General features: G+C 36.9%; 14 protein-coding genes across 14 annotated transcripts; 7 read left to right on the forward strand and 7 right to left on the reverse strand.

Moving 5' to 3' along the window:
* Positions 1-112: 112 nt before the first annotated feature.
* On the reverse strand, positions 113-885 carry FDP41_009699 (uncharacterized protein; the record flags this gene model as incomplete). The annotated part of the gene is made up of 3 exons (XM_044713684.1): positions 113-272; positions 336-448; positions 508-885. The coding sequence occupies 3 exons, from the start codon at positions 883-885 to the stop codon at positions 113-115; spliced, it is 651 nt and encodes a 216-aa protein (XP_044556718.1).
* Positions 886-1,215: 330 nt separating this feature from the next.
* On the forward strand, positions 1,216-2,970 carry FDP41_009700 (uncharacterized protein; the record flags this gene model as incomplete). Its single annotated transcript, XM_044713687.1, has 1 exon — positions 1,216-2,970. The coding sequence occupies one exon, from the start codon at positions 1,216-1,218 to the stop codon at positions 2,968-2,970; it is 1,755 nt and encodes a 584-aa protein (XP_044556719.1).
* A 45-nt stretch (positions 2,971-3,015) lies between these two features.
* On the reverse strand, positions 3,016-5,656 carry FDP41_009701 (uncharacterized protein; the record flags this gene model as incomplete). The annotated part of the gene is made up of 3 exons (XM_044713688.1): positions 3,016-4,542; positions 4,595-4,825; positions 4,874-5,656. 3 exons carry the CDS (start codon positions 5,654-5,656, stop codon positions 3,016-3,018), a joined length of 2,541 nt encoding a protein of 846 aa, XP_044556720.1.
* A 261-nt stretch (positions 5,657-5,917) lies between these two features.
* Positions 5,918-7,403, reverse strand: FDP41_009702 (uncharacterized protein; the record flags this gene model as incomplete). Its single annotated transcript, XM_044713689.1, has 2 exons — positions 5,918-6,176; positions 6,241-7,403. 2 exons carry the CDS (start codon positions 7,401-7,403, stop codon positions 5,918-5,920), a joined length of 1,422 nt encoding a protein of 473 aa, XP_044556721.1.
* A 400-nt stretch (positions 7,404-7,803) lies between these two features.
* FDP41_009703 (uncharacterized protein) lies at positions 7,804-8,469 on the reverse strand (the record flags this gene model as incomplete). Its single annotated transcript, XM_044713690.1, has 3 exons — positions 7,804-7,818; positions 7,875-7,955; positions 8,017-8,469. The coding sequence occupies 3 exons, from the start codon at positions 8,467-8,469 to the stop codon at positions 7,804-7,806; spliced, it is 549 nt and encodes a 182-aa protein (XP_044556722.1).
* A 35-nt stretch (positions 8,470-8,504) lies between these two features.
* Positions 8,505-9,593, reverse strand: FDP41_009704 (uncharacterized protein; the record flags this gene model as incomplete). Its single annotated transcript, XM_044713691.1, has 1 exon — positions 8,505-9,593. One exon carries the CDS (start codon positions 9,591-9,593, stop codon positions 8,505-8,507), a length of 1,089 nt encoding a protein of 362 aa, XP_044556723.1.
* Positions 9,594-9,845: 252 nt separating this feature from the next.
* On the forward strand, positions 9,846-10,154 carry FDP41_009705 (uncharacterized protein; the record flags this gene model as incomplete). The annotated part of the gene is made up of 1 exon (XM_044713692.1): positions 9,846-10,154. The coding sequence occupies one exon, from the start codon at positions 9,846-9,848 to the stop codon at positions 10,152-10,154; it is 309 nt and encodes a 102-aa protein (XP_044556724.1).
* Positions 10,155-10,576: 422 nt separating this feature from the next.
* On the forward strand, positions 10,577-11,635 carry FDP41_009706 (uncharacterized protein; the record flags this gene model as incomplete). Its single annotated transcript, XM_044713693.1, has 1 exon — positions 10,577-11,635. The coding sequence occupies one exon, from the start codon at positions 10,577-10,579 to the stop codon at positions 11,633-11,635; it is 1,059 nt and encodes a 352-aa protein (XP_044556725.1).
* A 127-nt stretch (positions 11,636-11,762) lies between these two features.
* Positions 11,763-13,828, forward strand: FDP41_009707 (uncharacterized protein; the record flags this gene model as incomplete). The annotated part of the gene is made up of 2 exons (XM_044713694.1): positions 11,763-13,363; positions 13,414-13,828. The coding sequence occupies 2 exons, from the start codon at positions 11,763-11,765 to the stop codon at positions 13,826-13,828; spliced, it is 2,016 nt and encodes a 671-aa protein (XP_044556726.1).
* Positions 13,829-13,880: 52 nt separating this feature from the next.
* Positions 13,881-16,489, reverse strand: FDP41_009708 (uncharacterized protein; the record flags this gene model as incomplete). The annotated part of the gene is made up of 2 exons (XM_044713695.1): positions 13,881-16,323; positions 16,416-16,489. The coding sequence occupies 2 exons, from the start codon at positions 16,487-16,489 to the stop codon at positions 13,881-13,883; spliced, it is 2,517 nt and encodes an 838-aa protein (XP_044556727.1).
* Positions 16,490-16,832: 343 nt separating this feature from the next.
* Positions 16,833-17,198, forward strand: FDP41_009709 (uncharacterized protein; the record flags this gene model as incomplete). Its single annotated transcript, XM_044713696.1, has 1 exon — positions 16,833-17,198. One exon carries the CDS (start codon positions 16,833-16,835, stop codon positions 17,196-17,198), a length of 366 nt encoding a protein of 121 aa, XP_044556728.1.
* A 1,386-nt stretch (positions 17,199-18,584) lies between these two features.
* On the forward strand, positions 18,585-20,022 carry FDP41_009710 (uncharacterized protein; the record flags this gene model as incomplete). Its single annotated transcript, XM_044713698.1, has 3 exons — positions 18,585-18,928; positions 19,012-19,493; positions 19,637-20,022. The coding sequence occupies 3 exons, from the start codon at positions 18,585-18,587 to the stop codon at positions 20,020-20,022; spliced, it is 1,212 nt and encodes a 403-aa protein (XP_044556729.1).
* Positions 20,023-20,204: 182 nt separating this feature from the next.
* FDP41_009711 (uncharacterized protein) lies at positions 20,205-20,570 on the reverse strand (the record flags this gene model as incomplete). Its single annotated transcript, XM_044713699.1, has 1 exon — positions 20,205-20,570. One exon carries the CDS (start codon positions 20,568-20,570, stop codon positions 20,205-20,207), a length of 366 nt encoding a protein of 121 aa, XP_044556730.1.
* A 97-nt stretch (positions 20,571-20,667) lies between these two features.
* On the forward strand, positions 20,668-21,630 carry FDP41_009712 (uncharacterized protein; the record flags this gene model as incomplete). The annotated part of the gene is made up of 2 exons (XM_044713700.1): positions 20,668-21,183; positions 21,316-21,630. The coding sequence occupies 2 exons, from the start codon at positions 20,668-20,670 to the stop codon at positions 21,628-21,630; spliced, it is 831 nt and encodes a 276-aa protein (XP_044556731.1).
* Between the last annotated feature and the right edge of the window lie 1,604 nt (positions 21,631-23,234).

A 23,234-nucleotide genomic window follows, 5' to 3' on the forward strand; every position in this document is an offset into this window, starting at 1 on the left:
CCATGCATGGGTCGATGGTTTCAACAAATTTTGGAATAATTCTCAACGTTACCAATATGAGTAGATATTGACAACTCGTAATGAATCAAGACAAGAACAAAGGGTCCAATTCTCATCCAATTAAAATGTCCATGGACTCAATGAGACGATGAAGGTTTTGTCCTGTGAGAGCACTCACTTCGATAAGCTCGATATGCTTACAATTTTCCTTAACATTATTCCATTTGATGAAGTGTTGGAAAATTTCTGAGCTGAACACGCTTGGTGCATCTCTATGAATCATTGATTAATCAATGGTCTCTGCCTATTGTTCACCACACTACGAAGCTTCTTACCTCTTATTTAAAACCACGATAAATGGTTTGTGTTCTCCGTGAATGGACAAAAGATTTAAAAGTTCTATGCAAGAGGATGAGAGTTGAATCGTACAAGAGCTGTCAATAACAAACTAGTACACACGAATTGAAATTGAAATTAACACAGACATCCCAACAACGAGCAACATACCACAACCACTTTACATTCATCCAAATACCTGTGCCAAGTGAGTATGATTCCACCACCGACTTCCCTTAATTTAATCTTTTTTGATTTTTTCTTTCCTCCGATGATGAGCTCATCTAAATTGACTCCGTTGGTCGGTAATCCATCATAAAAGGTTAAATAGTCATTATTTTGCAAATAATCTTCATCATCATTGAAATCAGTTATTATTTCATCATCCCGATTCTTTCTCCTATACCTACTTTTCATTTGTTTTATAAGGAAACTCTTTCCGCTTCCTTGCAAGCCTAGCATGAGCACATCAATTCCGTGATGTGATGATGATGCATTGTTGTTTGAATTTCCGATAATACCTCCTCCGACAGAATTTTGTTTTTTCATCATTCAAAAATTAAATTCGAACGACGTTGGGTGTGATTTGATTATTCAAATAGAAATAATTTTTCTTTGAGTTTACAACCTACAACCTGTAAATTCGAATGGAGACTTCCATTGCTTTCAGAACAGAATACAAACCCCACTTTCTCATGAACCAAATCATGTACACCTCATACAAACCCAATGTAAACCCAATTTAAACCCAATGAAAGCCTTCAAACCTTCTTCTCTCCAAACCCAACACTTACTGGATAACGAGTGGGGTTTGAGTTCAATTGTGAGAAGATGTCGTGGTCGTCATCATCATCGACAAGACCAAACAAGAACAAAAAAATGAATTCGCATCAACTGCTGCGATGGGGCGGTTTGGTGATTTGTGTCTTGTTGTTGGCAGGAGTAGCAATGAATATCCATCATTTAATATCCAAGTGGAAAATGAATGGGAAATCAGTTGTTGAATCAACATCGGACACAGTTACCATTTCAAAGGTCGAATTGGATGAGCTGAAACAATATGCTCATTCATGTAAAGTATTAAAACATTTTTCTATTGTATTGATTGATACCGGAGGCAATGTTCATAAACAAATTAGAACATTGGTAGGAACAATACATCGTTATCACGAAGCGGAATTATTGATTTATGTATATGGTGTAGATCTTGATGAGCCTACTCGGAATGAAATATATCTTTGGAAAAATGTCGAATATTGGGATGTCAGAGAACTATATCAAGCCACAACAAACATTGATCGACCTGAGAAAATCAATCCCGAATATTACAAACCTGTTATTTTCAAACACAGTGCTGAACGATTAGGAAAGTTTGTATACATTCAAACAGGACATTATTTAACGAGAAGGCTCGAGTTGGATAAAATAGACGCCTACTTGGAAAGATATGGAAGCTTTTTTGCATCACCAAAATGTCATTCACCTCTTCCTAAAGATAAGGGCCTTGAAGCTGTCAAGTCTTTTGATGTGGTTTTTCATGGTATTACCTATAACTCCTATGCATACAAGAACCTTTATATTCCACTTTATGAATGTTCTAGGGCAAAATGTGCTCCCTCACACTTAAAAGATTTGGATCCAGAAAAGTTTGACAGCTTGTCTGACGATTTGAAGCATGCAATGCATTGTCAAGATTTAGCAACTATCACACACGCAATTTCAGCGGACGCTCCATTGGATAGTGCTTGTTATATCATCAATAGAGAAGATATGCTTCTTTCTCCTTCACAACTACCAGGATTTCCAATTAAATCTTGGGTTGCATTTACTCCACAAAAGGATGACACTGGACTTATTAAGCAAAACGACGACAAGCGAATTCACGTTGCACTTGGTGTACCAACAACATCTAAGGGTCATAAGAGTGTCAACGAAAATCCTCTCTTTAAAGTATTTCTTCCTAGTTTGAAAGAAACAATTGAACGAAAAGGAACACCAGAAGGTGACAAATATGTGTACAAGCTTTATGTTGCCATTGATCGTGGAGATCCTGTTTACGATAACACTGAAAACCAAAAACAATTCAAGAATTTGGTTATGAGTCAAATGGAAGGATATAATTTCCATTTCCAAATTATCAAAGTTATTAATTCTCATGGATGGGTTCCAATGTTGTGGAATACTGTTTTCCAACATGCCATTGACGATGGTGCTGACTATTTCTATCAACTTAATGATGACGTTAGATTCATTACTCCAGGATGGACAGGAATGTTAGTTGAACGATTGGAGAATAATCCTTTCAGAAAGAACTTTGGTGTTACGGGACCAACAGATGAAGGAAACAGAAGCATCTTTACACAAGCATTCGTGCATCGAACACATCATCATATTTTTGGATACTTCTACCCATATGTTTTCAAAAATTGGTATAGTGATGACTGGATTTCGCTAGTTTACAGAGACTCCAACTCGTACTTTAAGGATCCACACAAACCAATGGTAAGAAATCAACAAACATTTGGTACTAGATATGACATTTGTGACGCAAATGGACGAGAGAACCTTCACAAGATTTTGCAGATATCGAAGGTAAAGATCAAAGAGTACCTGGAATCTACTACAGCTCCTTAATTTATTTTCAACTAGATCAACGTATTCAACATAAATGCACAATAACTATCTCAATGATGAGACAACATTGTTTTCCTTTCCTTCTGCAATAGTTGGCACTTTTTTCGTAATCTTGACTCCGTTATTGGCGGATGGAGGAACGTTGTTCAACTGGCTTGGTTGAAGAGGCTTTCTTTTGACGATTGGAATCACTCGGTATGACACTTCTTCCTTTCTGTCATCTTCCTTTTCAGTCTTCTCTACAGAAATCGTTGGAATATCTGACTTTTCGATTGGTGTCTTCTCCGTGATGGATTCAGAGATGATTCTTTTTGGAGAAGAGTTCTGTATTGATCCTGGCTTTTTAAGCAAATCATTTTCTTCCTTCAGTCTCTGAACTAGCTGTTCCAGTTCTCGAATCCTCTGTCCATCTATACTAGGTTGGTCTGTTTTTGCATCTTTCAGTGGCAATTTAGATATTGTCTTATTTTGTTGCAGTAAGAGCTCATGTTCCCCAGTCGCGCCAGCCAAGTCCACAGACAAGCGAATTCTCTTGTTCTCGGTCAATAGGTTTTGTTGCTCGAGAGACTTCACCCTTAACAGCAGCTCTTGATTGTGATCGACAAGCTTTGCAGCTTTAAGCTCAAGAGACGACTGTTCTTTCACAAAATGGTATTCCTTATTCTTCATTTTGAATAATTGCTTCTTCAATTTTTTGTATTTTTCTTCTCGTGCTTTCTGATTTTCGACAAGTTCTGCAATTTTTGTTTCATATCTTTGCTTTTCAAACGATCTCTCTTGTGAAATAACTCTAAGAGTTGCTAACTCTTGGTTTAAATTCTTAATTTCCTCACAAAGCATATCCTTTTGTGCCTTCACTCTTTCCAAGCTTGATTTGAGCTCTTTCATTTCTTCCTTGCTTCCATCTGGATCCAAAGAAAGCTCTATTTGATACATCTCAAGTTTTCTTCGTAACTCATCAAGCTCTTTCTTAGTAACGATGGATTGTGAGTCAACTGTGCTTTGTTGTACAGCCACGGCCTTCTCCAAAAGCGAAGAAAAATGATCTTTAATGCCTCGCATCTCTTTCAAGGCTTCAGAAAGCTCTGTTGTTAAATTGAGAGACGAGACATGTTGATCTTGAAGAGGTACTTCTCTTGGTTTCGAAATTTCATTCACCTTTGAAACTGCTTCCGTGTAGCGCTCATGCATTTCTCGCATTGTGTTCTTTAGTTCTATTTCTCTTTCGATCTGACTTTCAATCTGTTTTTCTTTCTTTAACAGCATGAGCTCAAGCCGCTTCACCTCTTTTTTATATTCCTCAACCGCAGCATTATCTGCATTTTTGCTTTCTAAAGATATCATCATGCTCATCTGTTTAATCTCACTTTGATGTTGAAGAGACATCCTTTCAACGCGTTCTAGCAACTCTGATTTTAAGGCAAACATATCCCGCCTCACGGTTTCAATTTCTTGTTGTTTCTGCTCCAGATTTTGTTCAAAATCTTTGTTGTAATTTTTTAGATTCTTCACCTTTCTTCCAAGGGTTTCAATTTCTTGACAACCAGCATTCAATTCGGCCAACAGATTTTCCTGAATATCACATCAAGAGTATGTATAATTTGAAAAACAAGTGGCTACTTACATTGTCTTTTGAAATTTTTTCTATTATTTGATCCTTTGTTTGGATTGTACAAACAAACTCTTTGATCTTCTTTGCATGATCTGCTAGGGCCTTGGCTGTTGTTGCAACTTCGTCATTCTTAATCATTTCTATTTGCTTCTTATGTGCTTTAATAGATTTACTCTGAAGGGCAGCAAATATCATCAGAAGATGCAATAATTTTTGGTTGTTTCCGCCTGTGTCTTTTTGGATCTATGAAATATTGAAGAATTTTGAAAATCATGCTTAATAAAAACATACCTCTTTCTTAATGGTTTCCTCTATGAACTGCTCGTTGTTTTGAACAACCTCATCCACTAGTGGCATTATTTTTGTGCAAACCATGTTCGAAAATCTTCTTTTCGACTCAAGATTGCTCGTTCCATATGTATCTTGGAATATCTTGACCATTTCCTCCACGTCCAACTTTGAAATATCATAGCAAGATCCAACAAAAAAGTCCTCAATGCTTCCTAATGAATCTCCATCCAAATACTGAGTCAAACTTTCGCACGTAGTGATAAAACTCTGAAGCATATCCGTATCGTTTTGTACAGAGTTTTTATGAGAGGAATGTCGTGAGGAAGGCTGCACTATAGGAGAAGGTTCTACTGTATACATTAGAGAGTGTTCTTGAGGTTTGGGTTCAGAAAAGTTTTCTGGATTGCTAATAAAGGAGAATAAGGATTCATCCAAAGTGGAAATATCAGCCTTTGTTTTTTGTACAGTGGGATCTAAATTGCTATCATCTTCCAGAAATGATGCCAGTTGATCTGTGTTTTGAAGAGGATGGTCATTCTCTGTTCCGTCATTGGATGAATATGGACTAATGTCAGTAGAGGCAGCCCCATGATTGCTGCTTGAAAAATAACTCTTAAGTTGTGATGCCTTGGTGCTTCCGCTGCTCTTACTTCCGATTGGACTACAAGTATGAAGTGATGTTATTGTTGGAGATCCTTGTTGTTGTTGTTGTTGCATCACTGAAGCAGGACTGCTCGAGTCATCTTTTGGACTCAAATGAAACGAGTTGAAGATATCATTCATTTTTTTTTGGTCTTAATTCAATGATTAACGGATTTGATGGCGCGAGAAGCTACAGATTTAATTTTTGGCGCAAAAAACTTCTCACAACATCAAATCCGTTATCCATTGAATTCTCGACACACACACGAGTGGCAAATGAATACATCTTTGTCAAAATTGTCAACTTACACCAGTGTTGTAAAATCATCAAATTCATCATTTAATTCTTTAAAACTTATAAATTATTAGGAATGACTAAATACGTACGAATGACCAAAGTTTTCATCTCAGGTTGAACATGGTCATGTATTGAGAGTCGCTCAAGTAGGTGACGCTTGGAAGAGGAAGTTTGTTACTTGATCCTGTCCATGAGGTGCGAAGGGAAGGCAATCTTTGAGCTGCATTTTGTGATCCAATAATGTTATCAAAACGAAGAAATATCATTCCATTTGGATCTTGGCCATCAACAAAGATATGGACAATGTTTCCAAAACTTTTACATGCTTTTCTAATGTTGTCCTCGACCACTTTCAATTGGTCACTGTGTATGAGTTAGTTAAATAATAGCTGAGTTATGAATAGAAATCACAGAATCTACTACTTACGTTGTAGGATCAAACATGTGCGAGAAGGAGAGATTTTGTGAAGCAGTTCCTTTTACCTCTGCAGAGCGTAATGTGATAAATCGTTCGGCGAATGTGTTTGTTGCTGTAGGTCTTTCATTGTGACTTGACTCTTGAATACCTTCTTCAGTATCTTCTTGCTCTTGTGTTTGTGGTTTCTTTGATTCTGACTCTGGCTCATTATAAAATCCAACCCTCAATATATATTTAGGAGAAAAAGAAAATCCATTCATTTTGAGAACGGCCCTTTTGGCTCCGTCGAATTTTTGGAATGTCATGAGTACAGTGCCATTAAATGCTCCATTTTCATCTTTTTTCATATCCAGCTTTTCAATAAAACCAAAGGCTCCAAATAATTTAAACAAATCGGATCTAGTAAAAATGGGAGGTACATTACCAACATATACTTTACAATGTCCTTGTTGAATGTCTTGATTTTCACTTGTATCAACGGATTCCAATTGTTCTCGCTTTCTCTTTTTTTCCTCAGCTTGTTTCACAACAATTGGAAATCCTTTCACGTAACTTCCAGTTAGAGCTAAAGAAGGTGTAACAGAAGCAATATCATTAAAAATGACGTACGCAACTCCTTTTGGTTGGTTTTTCATACTCACTTCGCTATAGTTTGTTAAATTATTTTGGTTCAATAAATCTTTAATATCTTGTTCAGTAGCACTGCTGGGGAGCATTGAAATGTAAATTGTTCTTGCTCTCAACTCTTGATCATCTTGAACATTATAGTTGGTCATGTTATAACTTCTATGATGGGGAGTGTGGGAATAGTGGGAAGAACTTGGAAAATAATTACTAGGCTTGTTGAATCCAGAATAATGTTGTTGTTGCTGTGGTATTTCGATTCTGCTCAATGAATGATCAGAATGTTCCGAGACGTTATCATCTCTACTCATAATGGACGATGATGTTGAAGAGGATGATGCATCAAAATTGCTGTTATTGCCATGATGAGAATATCTATTATGGCCATACTGTTGACTATGAGTATAGCCGGTATGGTATGGGCGAGGATGATACTCTTTCTTTCTCTTGGGATGCTCGGTTGGTGCTCCTTCATCCCAACTATCATATTTTCGAAACATACGATCATCATGACCCGAAAATTGAGGGTGTTTGTTGCTGTAGGACATTTTTTTGTGGATAAGAATAAAATTGAAATTGATCAATCAATTGAAATTAATTAATTCGAATTTTTATTTACAATAATAATACAAATTCATGAACAACAGTGCTCTTCATTTTGTCTCCATGAAGAATGTCCTAACCTTGTAGTTCACCAGATTATGAGTAAATCTGTTAGAGGACACAAAATTCGTCTTATTCTCTTCTGGTACTTCTCTACCTCGGTATGGGACCGCTTCAATGGATTCTCTTCATTGCTGTTGTTCATTCTTTTTCAATTCAGAAATAATTTGAAGGTGTACGAAGAATTTAAAATGTGTGTAAAATCTGTTCCAAGACCTATTTTTAGAATTGAAAATTGAATTCCAAACTCGATCAACATTCCTCAATAAAATTGAGAGATCTGCATTATTCGTCGTCGCTCTGTGTACGAAAATTGAAAATAAGTAAACAACAACTTGAATTAATTTATCACTTACAAAATTTATGTCCATAACAGAAGAAGAAAAAGCAGGTGAACCAAAACTTTGCTGAGAGAATATTTCACCGAATTGTTGTCTCTGAAATAAATTAATTAATACTCATTATTAAATTCAACCTTTTGAAATATCAAGTACTTACGGCTGATTCATCCACTTCACCAGCTTCAATATTAATAAAGCGAGATGTTTTTTGTTTGAAAGATCGGAAAGTGTTTACTTCTAATTGTGAGGACTCCTCTAATGATCCTTTCTTGGCCGAAGATGATGCATTTCCAGTAGAGCTCTTGGGTTCTTCATTATTATTGAATCGAGCAGGTATCTGTGATGTTTCTGTCTTTTTATCGGAATCTGATATTTGTTTAGGCTTTGAAGATCCATCAAATTTACTTTTACTTTTTGGAATTTTAAATTCAATATTTTCAAAGGAGGAAGACTGAGAGTTTGATGAAGCTGATGATGATGATATATTGGGAGATGAATTTGTAATGGAAGGTTGGATCTCTTTCTTTTCAATGACGGGAGGCTCTTTCCCGAATAAAAAGAAGTCGAGAGCAATTTTTTGAACTTCTAAAGCAAGTTTATCGTTTTGCATTTTTTTGTTTAGCGATTGCTGGAATGTTGAGAGGCCTAATCAACGACCTTATTCAAGAAGTATCCAATTCCGAATACTGCAGCAGCTGTTAGGGCGTATTCAGCCACAGTCCAGCCAACGCCTGGTTCAGAAGATCCTGAATGGTGATGATCGGAGGTTGCACGGGCTTTTCCAAACATGCTTGTCAAGTTTTCTCCCATCTTTATGGCTGCCTCTTCTTCTTCGTTCATATCTTCGAATTCGTCATCCTCGTCGATAGTTGTTGTTTGGCCATTAAGAGGATGGGCATGATGCTCATCCTCGTCTTCATGAGCATTTCCACTCAGTTGTTTCAGAATATTAATCAAATCTGCTTCGTTTGGTTCACCTTCTTCGTCTTCGTCGTCATCAAGATGAATCGCAGCAGCTCCTCCTGGCTGTTTGTTTGCTAGAGAGCCTGCCGTTTGTAATTCTTCAATTTCTTCTTCCTCTTCGCTCTCCTTCTTCTCAGAGGTGGAAGCAATGATTTTTCCAAATGTATCTCCAAGAACAGATTCTAAAAGCTCATCGATATGACCTTCATCTTGAATGTTTTTCTCTCCTGTTGCTTGTGGTTCTGCAATCTGTGCAGAAGGGGTAGTTGTCGTTACTTGTTCGTGAATGACTGTGGTGATGAGCGTTAAAGGTTCATGTTGTGGTTGCTCATTCTCAGTGATAGTTGTGTTGGTAACTGAATGGTGTTGTGGTTGCTCCTCGTTTGATGATGATGATTCAAGAGAATTTGTAGTATTTTCTGTGCTTGATGGAGTTGCACTATTTTCTTGATGATGAGGATGCTCAGAATTAATACTTTCTATCGATGAAGATTGTACTCCGCCTTCTTTCTCATCCATCTTTTCCACAACATCTACATCTGAAGAGGACTCCAACTTGGCTTGATGAGTGGCATTGTCATCATCATCAGCTACATTACTCTCAGTTTTGTTGGTGTCTTCAATTGGCGCTGTAGTCATATTAACCTCTGCAGAGTCTACATGTTGATGATGTTGTGAATCTTCATCAGTGTTGTGAACAATATCATCCGAAGACGAAATGTTGTTGGTTTGTTGTTCTTGCTCAAAAGGTTCGTTTGTTGGTTCCGACATTTTTTTGTTCAATCAATTTTGTTTTTTCGAATTTCTTTTGTAAAAAATATTCAAAAACCAACACAAAGGCTTTCAGTGATTAGGAGGCCCGTATAGAAAGAAACCCCATTAGAGTGTCACTCTTTGAATCCAAAGTTGTTGTCATATTATTTTTGATCGTCACCATCAAGTTCTATATTGGAATTTGGATCGTTTTGTAAATATATTTATAATAATTGTTCTCGTCAAGTGAGATTTATTTTCTGATGCATCATGTCTTCAAGTTCTTCTTCCACAACAACCGACGGCTCTTCATCAATTGTTGTTCCGACGAATTTTTCTGGTCATGTTGAAAATTTGGATGTTCGTTATTCGATGATAATGAAGGCTGTAGCTAAAATTGCAAAAGAGTCAACCAATCCAAACATCAACCAAGATCAAAACATTGAAGAATTGAAAAAGCAATATGAATTGTTTGAAAATGCCTGCGATAATATGTATTTGTTTTTAGCAAATGCTAAACAAGATGCTGTAGTTTTTACATTGAAAAAACAACAACAACAGCAACAACATCATCAATAATCTGCAATGTCTAATATCTTGCAAGATATTTAGACATTGCAGATTCAATGATTGGGTCGAGATAACATCCGATAGTGATGATCCTTTCCTTCTCCAAATTTTTCAAAAGAAGTCTTCTTTCATCATTGACTTGTTGGTGCTCGTGGTGTAGATTAGGCACAGCAACCACGGCCAAAGAAGACATCATCATCCACCTTGGACCACGCACCTAGAAGAACTAATAAACGAGATGATGATCGCACAGCAACCTTCTCACTCCATTTCAGTTTCAAAGAGAGAACGTTGAAAAACGTTATCAAAAAAAAGACTCAACTGTAAACTTTTCCGCCAATATAGAGAGACATTAATTTTTGAAAAATTGTGATTCATCATCATCGACAAAACACACTGTAGATCCTGTATAATACTATCATTGAGAAAATATGTCTACCCTTAGTACCAAATACGTGCCGCATAAGCTACGGCCTGAAAACATTATTGATTCTTCGACAAGACAAGCGACCTTTCCTTCCAATCAAGAACATTTAAAAACAGCTCTCTATGCAAGCTCGGTCTGTATCGGAGAGCCTGAAAGAACAAAATCCTCCTATGACACGACTAAAGGAGATGATTTTGATAAAGTCGGAACCATGCTTTTGGAAACAGCAATGGATAGAAAATTGCAAATTGATAAGGAAAGAGAAAATACAGACAAATATTTGCATGATTTGAGGGGAGTGCATTTTGAAGTGGGCTATGACGATCGTAAAACATATTTAAAGTCACACAAACAAGAGAGTTATCAACGTCCTTCGGAAGAGCTATTTGCCCAGAATAAGAAAGATATTGTATCAAGCGGAGAAGGTTATAACAGAGGAATGTCATCCATTATCAGACACATTCCAGAAGATTGGAAACAATGCTTAACAACAATTGCTAGAAACGACTACATCTCTCCAGAAGCACAAATGTCAAAAAATAAGGAGCTTGGAAAAGAGGAAATTCCTAGAAGTAGACCAACGATGGAAAAATCAACTGTTATTGCCGGCTCTTCCCTAAAACAAGAATCTACAACCACGATTACTGACATTAAAAACGAGGTTGCAAAAGAGGCACAACGAATTATCGAAGACATGAGAAAGTGTCACTACACATCAAATCATGACCAACCTATCTCCCAAGAAACAGAATTCAGAAGACATTTTGGAATGAAAGAAAATAAGGATTTGCGATACACAGTCGAATTTTCAAGAAATTCAAGTCAGGTTGTCATGGGTTACGACACCGAAGATGACATGAAAGACAAGTACGCGACTACCTACAAGAATTACATTCATGAATCTGCCAATTCTATCCAGCACAGCATTGAGAAAGCAAAACAAGAACGAAATCGACGTGATGCAACCACAGAATTCATGAGAAAGAGTTCCGTAGAGCTTGGCACTGAAAAGAACCCTCTTCTTTCAACCACCCAAATTGACTTTAGACCTGTGAAATTTTAGACCTTCGAACGATCATCGGTCTCAGCGCTCCCGCCCTTTTTTGAAACCTTCAGGCTTTGCGCCAATCATCAACCAATAAAAAATTACCCTCCAACAACTAACCTCGAGAGGTACAGACAGCATTGCCATGATGAAGGTGACCCGACGATCGACTTGCTCTTCGTTCCTGTGGTCACAATCATCATCCAAGGATTACCATGCTCAAGCCAAACCACAAACCTCTTCTCTTGTGTCTTGTCAACGAAGAAGTCAAAGATCCAGCTCCAAAAAAGCTCGTCAAATTCTCTCACAACAATTATTCATTCCCGATTTGCAAGAAGAAGCATCATCATCAACACCAAAAAAGAAGAACAAGAAACGGAAAATTCATCATGAAAATGATGGTGACGACCACAACAACAATTCGACAACTTTCCATCAACCACAACCACCAACTCATCACACGAAAGGACGATCCTCGAAGATCACAGAAACATCAAAAAAACAAATCGAACAAGAAACAAATCAAACTCTTCTCTCGCTCTTTCAATGCATTGAAAAGGAATATGAAGAAAAAATTAAGATTTTATTAGAGAGATGTTTCCTATTGGAGCAAGAATTGTACAAACATCAACAAACTCCTCTTCCTTCTCATTATATTTCCCAAAAGGATCATCCTCCTTCTTACTGTGAAAATTGTCACAATCCAATTCACAAGTCTAATATTCACAAAAAGAGAATTGATGATCACAACCATTCATCACACAAGGATGACTCTATCAAAGAAAGAACAAATATCGACGATTCTTCACACTCTCCCATTCTCTCGAAATTTGATCCAAATGAAACATTTTCATCACCATTTCAATCATTGACAACAACAAGAAAAAATTCCACTTCTCAAACTCCTCAAAGAGAATTACCTTACTTGAATGATCAAACTCACAATCGATCGTGTGAAGATGTCATGATGGGTTGTGGAAATGATCAATCCATCGATAGATTATTTTCAACACCCTTCTCGTCTTGTTCTCAACATGAAGAAGCAAAACAAATGGATCAGAATGATTCTTATCAAATTGTGACACTTTCTCCTCTGGAAATAGAACTCGATCAATCGGAAGAAATGAAGAAGAATCATGAAACTGATCATTCCTTATTGACATTGAATTCAAATAAGGAATCGTCGTCGTCTTTGCGTCACGTGTGGTCAACACCACAGAGGAGAGCAATAGTAAGCAAACCTTTGGAAACACATTTTAACGCTTCTCCTGCATTAAGTGATACCTCCAGCGAAGCTACAGATTTAGACTTTAATTGGTTATTTGAACAAGAGAATGTGAGTCAAGTGTCAACTGTCAGTACATCAACCATTTCCAAACGAACAACAAGACAATCTGAAAAGAAACAACAAATTTCAAAAGTGATTGAACATTTACAGACCGAGTTACATGCGGAAATTATTTTACCAAATTTAATATTAACAGAAGGAGATGTCATTTCCTCATCAAGTCAAAAAAGTACAAGTCCTTCACTTTCTCAAGATTATTGTTTGAGTAAGACACCGATGAGTGACATCAAAAGAAGTGCAACAAAGAGATTGACCACTCCAAATGGTAGTTCAGAATTGACATTAGTGTCAGCTGTGAAAAAGTCTCAACGTTCTCAAAATTCAAGGATATACACACGAACCGACTACAAGTATAGAGATTTTACGCTTTCTGAGAATATTATTTTCTTTTGTAAATAGTAAGTCTCGTAATATTTATGAAAGGTTGTGTGAACTCATCATGACTTAGTATCAATTTCAAACCTAATTATTTATTTTCACATACCAAGTTGGGACTTTCTGACTTGTTCTTTGATGTCATCGATTTGATTGAAAAAGAGAGATCAAAATACAAGTTTTTAAAGACCAACAAGGATAGCATGATTATAGGAGACTGTAATGAAGGATTATTGGTTGTCAAATTATCAGAATGTGAAAAAACCTTTCACACTCATGTTCTTTCCAAATTGAATCAGGTGATCTTGTCAAAACAAGAACACAGAAAGAAGAGGCTGATTAGAGAGTATTGCTTTGGAGGCCAATCATTGAGTCAAGTGTTTGACTTTGATTTTCCATGCTACCTTATTCGAGATGAAGAGCCATCCAGACATGAAGGCCCATTTTCCATTTTCGATGTGTTACTGAACTGTGTGAATCACAAGTAAATGATTAAACACAATGATGCACATGTTGTGCAAAGTTATATTTACAAGAGAATTATTTCTTTTTTCGTTGTCTGGTAGATGTTTTCTTTTTCACCACCACTTCTTCTTCGTCGTCTTCCATCTTATTTTTCTTAGAAGGAGATTCATCCACCATAACATCATCCCTGAGGTCATACTTTCTCTTTCGTTGATTCGATTCCTCTTCATCGGTGAGATCTACAACCTCAATGTCTCTACGAGCTTTGTTGGTTCTTGCAATACTCTTAACAAAGTCCTTCTTCTTGGCTTGTTTTTTGGTCTCAATATTGTTCTCTCGACAGTAGACCTTCAATTCATTGACTGTGTAATTATCGAAAATCTCTTGCTCATTTGTACAAACAGAAAGATCAGGTCTGGGTGTAGCATCCATCTTATCTTCTGATTTGGATGTTGATGAAAAAAAGGATTTAACCTTTCCGAAAAACGATGATGAAAGTGACGCCTTTTCAGGTGCTTCATTTGCTCGTTGAAGTTCCTCTTCTTCCTTTGCTCGTTGAAGCTCTTCTTCTTCTTTTGCTTGTTCAAATTGTTTCATCAGTTGTACCGCTTGTTTTACATAGGCCTCTTTTTCCTCAACCTTTGTTTTCAGTTTGGTAATTCTCGTCATGTACTTTTGAATTTCATTTTCATGTTTGTCTAAAAGTCCCTTCTTCTCAGATTCATATTCTTGAGTTTTGGTAGCAAGAATTTTCTCATAATGTTGCTTTTGTTGTTCTAATTCTAATTTAAATTGTTCACTTTGACTCGCTAATTCACTCTTTAGTCGTTCAGTGATCAAGCTTTCATTTTCATATTGTTGTTTCAATTGCTCGTGTTGTTCTTCCAAATGTTTATGCAATTGTTCCATTCTCTCATTCCTTTCTTCTAAATCTCGTATATTGGTTTGAAGGAGTGCAATTTTCTCTGATTTATCCAAATAATTATTTCGAATAGTACTGGTCGTTTTTGCAAGATCTCTGTATGCCTTTTGGCATTCTCTCAATTTTGTTTCATATTGTTGTTGCATCCTATTCACATAACTGGCCATATGTTGTCTTGTCATATCGAGTTTGTCTTTCATTTCTTTTATCTTGATTTCAGATTCCTCATTCAGAGAAGAATTAAGACTATTCACAGACTCACAAACAAGATTAAGTACTTCTTGTCTAATGTTGAGTTCATTTGTTTGCCTTTCCATCGTCACGTCTTTCAATGCTTCTAACATTTCTGTGTAGAGTTTTAAAAGCTCTGTATCATCTTTTGACGGCTGTGAACTAGAGGAGGATAACACCAAAGATGTATTCAGAGTACTTTGTACATCTGCCGATGGTTTCGAAATACTAAAGACATTCTTGGCAAAATCTTTTGTACTGGTGTCTGGACGAAGAGGAGAATAGGTTAGAATGGAGACCACCTTCGTTTCTTTCACAGTCTTTCCCAACAAGAGTTTTGTTAAATTAGTTTCACGAGCAGAAATTGGAGTTCCTGTTTTTGCCATCGAAGCAATACATCGAGCAAATGTGGAAAGTTCAGAATTGATCTTGATCGATTCTTGTTTTCCTGATGCATCAGACATTTCAGTTTCATTGAGTCTTTCATTACCAGCAAGATCTGCAATCATCATTCGGCTAATTTCAGTCTTCTTGATTGTTCCATTCTCTTCTTGTTTTTCATAGAGCTTAATGGTGAGGATGGCGTGTGACCGAGATGATTCTTGATTCAGTTTGTGACCTCTTGTCCTTCGTTTTTGGATTCCATGTCGAACGAGTGCCTTTCCTTCTGTTGCATTGCAAATTTCCACTTCTTTCGCTCCGCTCACAAAGAAACCATTCTCATTGGTACCACCCTTAATAGAAAGTGATTGTTTTGCTTGTTCTTTTGAGAGTTGTGAATGAGAACTCGATGAAGATTTAAAACTACTAATAGACATTGTACTATCTCGTCCACTCTTGTAAGACATACTTTCTGCTACGGAGAAATCATTCACGAGATCATAGGCATTGTCCAAATACAATTCCACAAAACTGGCAGTTACCATTAGATTATCTTCCTTTCGTTGTGCAATTTGTGTAAATATTTCTTCAAAGGCTCTCGGAATGATTCCACGATTTTCTCCATCCAATGAAAGATCATCTACGTTGTTGGGAGTCATCATTGCGGGATGTCTTTTATCATGAGGATGATGATTCTTATTTGAAAACAACATCATGGTTTGATCCTCTGGTTTTCCACCAATCATCGTATAGGTTTTACCCGTTCCCGTAGCTCCTATACTAAATACGAGAACACTCAGACCTCTAAAGAAGGAATGAAAGACAGAAAGAGTGGTTCTTTCAAAGACTTCTTTTTGAGAGATTCTTGGTTCAAGACATGTTACTTTCTTCATGACCTCGCTATCAAAATCTAATTCTCCATCATCTCGGACACGAATAAATACTTGAAGATGAGGAATATCTGGTACTTTCAATTGTGCTTGTCTATCATCATTAAAAGAGAATGATCGGAATGAAGATCGCAATAAGAAAGATTCAAATGTTGATACATTTCTTGATAAGAAAAAGAAACATACTTGCAAGGCACAAATGTGGGCACCTGATTGGCAAGATATTGCTTGGGAGCAGAAAATTGCAGCGATGTGTTCATTTTTTTTTTTGAAATTGTTTTAACGGAAACTTTTGGCGCGTTCACATGAATTTGGTCCTTTCGTGAACAGACACTCTGTTTATATTCTCATTGAGTCTCTATGCAACCCGTGTATAAATGATGATCACTGTGGTTCAAAAATCGTGAAGGAATGATAGACATCAATTATCCCTTCATTCGCATGTTTTGATGTGAAGTCAGTTCCAAATTTGTGGAACAATTGATGTGATGGCTCCACATCAAACTTTAAGAAGTAAATGGCAAATATCCTTCTCACCAATTTCAAAACAAAAAACAAACGTATTCAAACACCATCCATTCAAACCTCTACGACCCGTTCAAAATGAAACATTTCTATGATATTCATAAAGATCCAATGACTTTTAAGGAAATTCAAGACACTGAAGTATTCATGAACCAATTCATTCACTATTTTGAATCATATTGTGCCATTTTCAATGAAAAGGGAGATCCCATCGTCTCTCCACTTTCTCCTTCTTCCTCATTAAGTACAGAACAAGATTTACGGTTATGTCCCTCCTCGCACACACTGTTTTTGCTCTCCTATTGTCCCACCAACACGTTGGAGGTCAACATGTCGTTGGGAGGTCGAATTGAAAGACTTTCCAAAAGAATTTCTCAGACCTCTGCTTTACAGAATGAACAAATTCAACACTTTGAAAAACTAATCAATAACAAGAACCAATAACTTGTAATTGTCAATGAACAATACAAAGACATTCACTTGGTTTTGGGAGGTTAATAGATTTTTGCTTACAATTCGCTCGCAAAGAACATTGTTCTGCAGCAGGGTGGCCCTAAATTCAGTGTGTCAAAAGGACCTATTCCTTGTCCTGGATCAAAAGACAATGGTAATTGCATGGATCTTTCGTAAATGAACCTTTGTCGTTCTTCTACTTCATGCTAATAACATCACAGCAGCACTGTATGCCGTGTCTTTATTAAATTTGTCATCATAAGTAGTCAGATCGTGGAATAAATTTTTCGTATTCTATTTCCTTAGTTGGTGGAGTTGTGATCAATCGGGAGTAATTATTTGTAACGACAAAGTCCTCGTCCTTATTCATCGTGTCGTTGGTTGCGAAATTATATAAGGTTCATTGAATTTCACGATGCGCATGGTTGCAAAATCAAAGTCGTTTCCACATCTAACAAATTATGTTCGTTTGGAATTCCTACTAAATTGATCCATGCATATAATTTCTATTCCTTTAGGATCGCCATTTACCCTTAGTGTCTGATTGTATCTCATTCAAGGTTCCAATGAGGATGATAAATAAGGATGATCGCTGCGTTATCTAATGTGGTTGAGCATAGAAGTGCCTTAATAATACGAGTGTGTTATTTTTGAGAGATGGACCAACAAGACAAAGAAACTAACATACCTCAATCATGTGTGACGCGACAAAGTAAGCATGATGTTTGTAGGGGAACCGAGGAAAGGATATGATTTTCGAGTGGAATGACGTCGTTTCAGGATTGCGCACTGCATAATACATGCAGCCACTGGTTTTTTTCGTGAGTCACTTATGTAGATAATAGAGAGCTTGAACACACAACAACATTTGTTTTATTCAATTTTTATGACTGCAGTCAAAATTTATCTCCTCCCATGCTCTCCTCCATCTGGACCAACCTCTGCCAAGCAACATCACAACATCGAAACTAGTAGTATCTGAATGGACTTGTCTGAATCTGTATTTCATCAAGGCATAACAAATATTGGGAAGAGAATAAGTACCTCCACACAACAAACGCCATCTAGATTCTTCTCTCGCAACAGATTCTTTCATGTCATAGGAATCAAAAAAAAGCATGTTCATAATGAAGCTCGGTTCAGTCCCATTAGTCATTCCAAATTCCAAAGCATGTTCCTTGTTTCATTAGTGGTTCCAAAATTCATAAAAATTAAAACATTCCTTTAAGCTTGGGATGTTTCAAAGGTATTGGGTGGTTTCAAAGATTCAGGGGCGTTTCAAAGATTTTGGCACGTTTCAAAGAATCCGAAACATTCCAAATCAGCTTCTTTTCAACTTAGCTTGGGAGTTTCAAATAAAATTTTGAATTGAAAAAAATGTCTCTCGATATCAGCAAAGAAGACGCTGTGAGATTGAGGGAAATCGAGGTCAAAAAATTGGTGGCCAATGAATGGAAGGTATTGCATGAAGAGCTGCCAATTATTCAGAAATCAAAAGGTAGAAAGGATATCAAGGATATTCCTACAATGAATAGAATTAAAGAAATAGTCTGCCAAAGAATTGGATATGTTGCTACATTCATCTTCTTACATACTGTTGGTACTATCTGTGGATGGTTAGAAGGTCCTTATCGTAATGTGGGCAAAATCTTATTAATTCTTTACATGTTACTTGAAAATGAAACATTCGGATCCTTAAATGAGAGGAGAATTATCGCAAGGTCTACAATATGGAGAATTCATCACACAATTTTCGTTGAATTTCATGACCAACTTAATAATTGGCTGACACTTGTTTGCAAAGAATGTTTTCAAATCCTATTATTCGATGTCTTACTGGTATAATTGAAAACGAAAAAGGCTTCAAGGATGGAACCACTTTTTTAGATGGTCATGATACACGTATTGAATATAGTAATTTAGCCAAATATCCTAAAAGGGAGTATTGGAGTTACAAATATAAAGATTCTGGATTAAGAACTCAAGTATTGATGGATAATCAAGAATTAGCAATTGCTATTTCGAAATCCCTACCATGTGCTCCTAATACAGACATTGGTATGTTCAAGCAAATGGAGAGAATTTCAAAACTATTAGATCCTAGTGTGGATGTATTGTATTTTGATGGTGGTTATTTCTTGGGAATTCCTGATTATATTGAAAAATTGCAAGAAAAAGGATATGATCTTGATGAGTCAAATTTCAGAACTCCAATTAGAAAACCAAGAAATCAAGATCTAACATACAGTGAAGCACAATATAATGAAGAATTTGGTGCTTTTCGTGGTATGATTGAAACATTATTCTCTCATATTGGTGAGAAATTCAAATTTTTCAATCCTCATTCAGTTGCTAAAATGAGTGGAGATTTGGAAAATGTGTGGAATTTAAAATTGCATTTGTGTTGTTTGACATTCATAGATTCGTAGAAAAATATAATATTCAAGTATTAGATCACCACAAGGAATGGATGCGTTCAGACTTTGATTTTCCTATAGAAAAGCCAAAATTATTAAGACCCTCTGTTAATGTTGTCCGTCAAAAAGAATATGCAGAGGAAAAAAGAAAAGCTCAATGTAACCTTATTGCTAAAATGTTGACAATGAGTGACACTGAATTAATGACACTATCAACTCGTGAAATTCTAGAATATTCACATAATTCTAATCCAGTACAAGTCGGTGATGAAGGATCAGAAAGCGGCTCGGATAATGAACTTCCAAGAAATCTACAAGAAAGTGATTCTGATAACGAAGGATCTGAGAGCAGTTCTGATAATGAAAGATCCAATTCGCAAGCCTCAAGCATCATTTAAAAAAGTTCAACAGCCAACAAAGAAGAAAACAAACAAACCAAACACTTCGGAACCTTCTTTCGGTATTGGAAAACGGCAAGCCAAACCAACAGCTGCGGCTAATCCAGAATACTACTACTCACCACAACAAAAGAAGCAAAGAAAGTCAACAAAACAGTAATATGTTGTAAATTGTTTGGTGATTATTTTCCAAGAGAGAGTAGAGATTCCCAAACGGGATGTGTCGGTGTGTTGGATGGTGTATTGAGTACTACTTGAGGATTCATATTTGATGAAGAGGTCAATTTACATGTAAATTGAGGACGCTTTTCTGGTAAATGTTTCGGAATAGGTAACCCTTTACAACATTCCAATAATAGTTGTCTCAGAAATTCTTGTTCGATGGAAAGTGAGAAAGCGTAAGTTGTTTTGCAAGTGGCATACGCCAACCATCGGCTTTGTCTATCCAAATAACCACAAATGAGTTCGAATATTGGTTTGTTTGAAAACAAATAAAAATACGAGTCCACTTGAACGTTGGGTGTGAGTTGTGGGTGATTGATCATCATGAATTTTTTTTAATGGTGTGAACCACACTAGTTGTTTTCAAAATTCGTGACATTTTCTGAATTTGCATAAAAAATAACGAAGACATTTCCGTCCGTGATGACAGCAACAACATCCCTCTCCGAAACAATGACCGATGATAGCAATGAATCATTCTCGACTCTCAAAAAACCACAACTCGTGTTTATGTTTGATTTTGATCATACTCTTGTTGATGAGAATACAGATACCTTTATCTATGAGGGTTTGATGCCCGAGTTACATTCCTTTATGAAGGAATTACGACATTCGGGTGTTTCATGGACTGAAACTATGAGAAGAATATTTGAAAAACTATTAACTCGTTTCCGAATTGAACAATTGACTGAGAGAATGGAACAATGTCCGATGAGTGAGAAGACTATGGAGTGTTTGAAAGAAATCAAAAAGCACGGATGCGAGGTGAATATTATTTCCGATTCGAACGAATATTTTATTGGTACGATATTAAGGAAGCAGGGAGTTGAGGATTGTGTGACTCATATTCATACGAATACGATTAAAATGGACAACGAAAAGAATACTATTGATATTACTGAATATTCAATTGCATATGGAAAGCCTCACGACTGTAAGGTATGAACACAAGAAATGAATCTTAGGGTTGATTATTTTAATGCTAATTTTAATTTACTGATTTTGTGAATTCATACTTGTGCCAAATTAATCCATTTTGAAATGATATCAACAATATAATGTATTTTACAGACCTGTCCTGCGAATATGTGTAAAGGAGAAATTGTACTTGAAATTGTGAATCACCATTTAGGTCCATCCAGCGAACACAACGAAAATGTCATATTTATTTATTGCGGAGACGGAAAGAATGATTTTTGTCCTCTTAAACATTTGAGAGATTGTGACACTGTACTTGTGAGAAAGGGTTTCAGCTTGGAGAAACTTGTTACGACCAACGGTTCAGATTTGATATGTAACATTGAATATTGGCAAGATTATGGAGAGTTGTATCAATCGATCATGACAAAATTGAAAGTTCTTGAAGAAAAGATGAACAACAACTAAACAAAATCACAATCAAAAATTGTACAAAGTTGAAATGTCAATAGTAATAATTTATTTAATCAATGATTAGTAATCATTATCAATAATAGTGGATGCACACAATAAGTGTAAAGTGTCAGATATCAAACTCAAAAAACCAATAAATACTTATCTTTCGCACCAGTTTTGTGACTGGTGCTTGGTGCTCCATTATTGATCTCTTTGATTCAATGCCTCAGAAGCACCAACCTTCCAAATGTTTCTTCATTCCTAGAAGCAGCAATGTGTAGAAATCTGTCCAAAAAGACCGTGTCCCACGATACACCTTACATTGTCCTTCTCGAGAGCCTTACCTTAACAGGAATCTTTTCAGCAGCGCACTGCATGGTCCCTTTTCTCATGTCATCTTCTCATCTCTGAAATCGTGTTCCTTCTTCTTCCTTTTCTTTGTCACAACTCTGAGTCTCACACACTCTCTCGAGCGTTGTCTACTCTCTTTCTCGGAAGATCAAATCTCCAAATTTCTTGTTCAGAGAGAGATGGTTTGGCCGTTCTTCTGAGTCCCAAAACACACACCGATGGTTCCTCTTCTCTTTGGATCCTTCAAAAGCACAAGGAATCTTCTCCTCTTGACCTTCATCCTTTTGATTTCATGAAACATTGGGTGGTCATGAATCAAAACCGCAGGGACGAACCATTTCCTCTCGGATCCACGTTGAATCTCACTCTCTAATGGCATATGGGTGAACCCTCAAGTTAATGATCCAATTTTCTTCCTCGGTTCATACTTCTCACCAACATTCCTTTGATGGTGATCCTAATGTTCCATAAAGAAAGGAATGAGGCATGTGTGTGTTGGGGGAATAGGAACCTAGTTGGTGAGCTCGGGAACTCACCTTCTCCAACCTTGGTGGTCACTCTCCTGTAATCGAGTGAGTGCACTGAGGAGATTTGGCAGTGACTGGAAAGGATACATTTATCCAACAATTTTTCCTTTCATTCCCATTAGACTGGTGGTATGGATCGATTCATCTTTCTGAGAGACCTTCTGAGAAACTTTTGGAAGGGAAATTGGAATTAGGACAAAAACACCACTGCCTTCTTCGCCATTGGATTCCTCAAGGTGCTTCCATCTTCATACAATGGATCTATTGATTCTGTTGGGGCCTTTACGAATTGTAGATTCCAACTGAATCCAATCAAACCCAAACGCAGAACCAATGGTCATGGAGAGCTCAGAGGTGATGATGGAGTTGAGTATCCCAGAATTTCACAGGCACATCACCCTTCTAAAGATGGATCTATTTTCTTCACCTTTTCCTTCTCATGCACTTCAACTACTAACTTGGTATATATACGAGAGTGAGAGGATCGTTGCTACTGATCTGAACAAGGAGGATTTCAATCTCTCCAAATTCCAAGCTGCTCACTTCGCTTCGAGTTGGATTACCACGAATCTTCTCTGTCATTGGTTTCCCAGCAAACGAGAGAGGTGTGTACGGTGTGGTCCTTTCCTTCTCTCTAAGGATTGCACATGCATGTGTGAGGAGCAGCTTCTTCTCCACATTCTACCTGTAAGGATGTGAAGAAAGATCATGGTCCTTTTCCTTCCCAGTGGAGACTCG

Source organism: Naegleria fowleri (assembly GCF_008403515.1).
Source record: "Naegleria fowleri strain ATCC 30894 chromosome Unknown tig72, whole genome shotgun sequence".
Lineage (NCBI taxonomy): Eukaryota > Heterolobosea > Eutetramitea > Acrasida > Naegleriidae > Naegleria > Naegleria fowleri.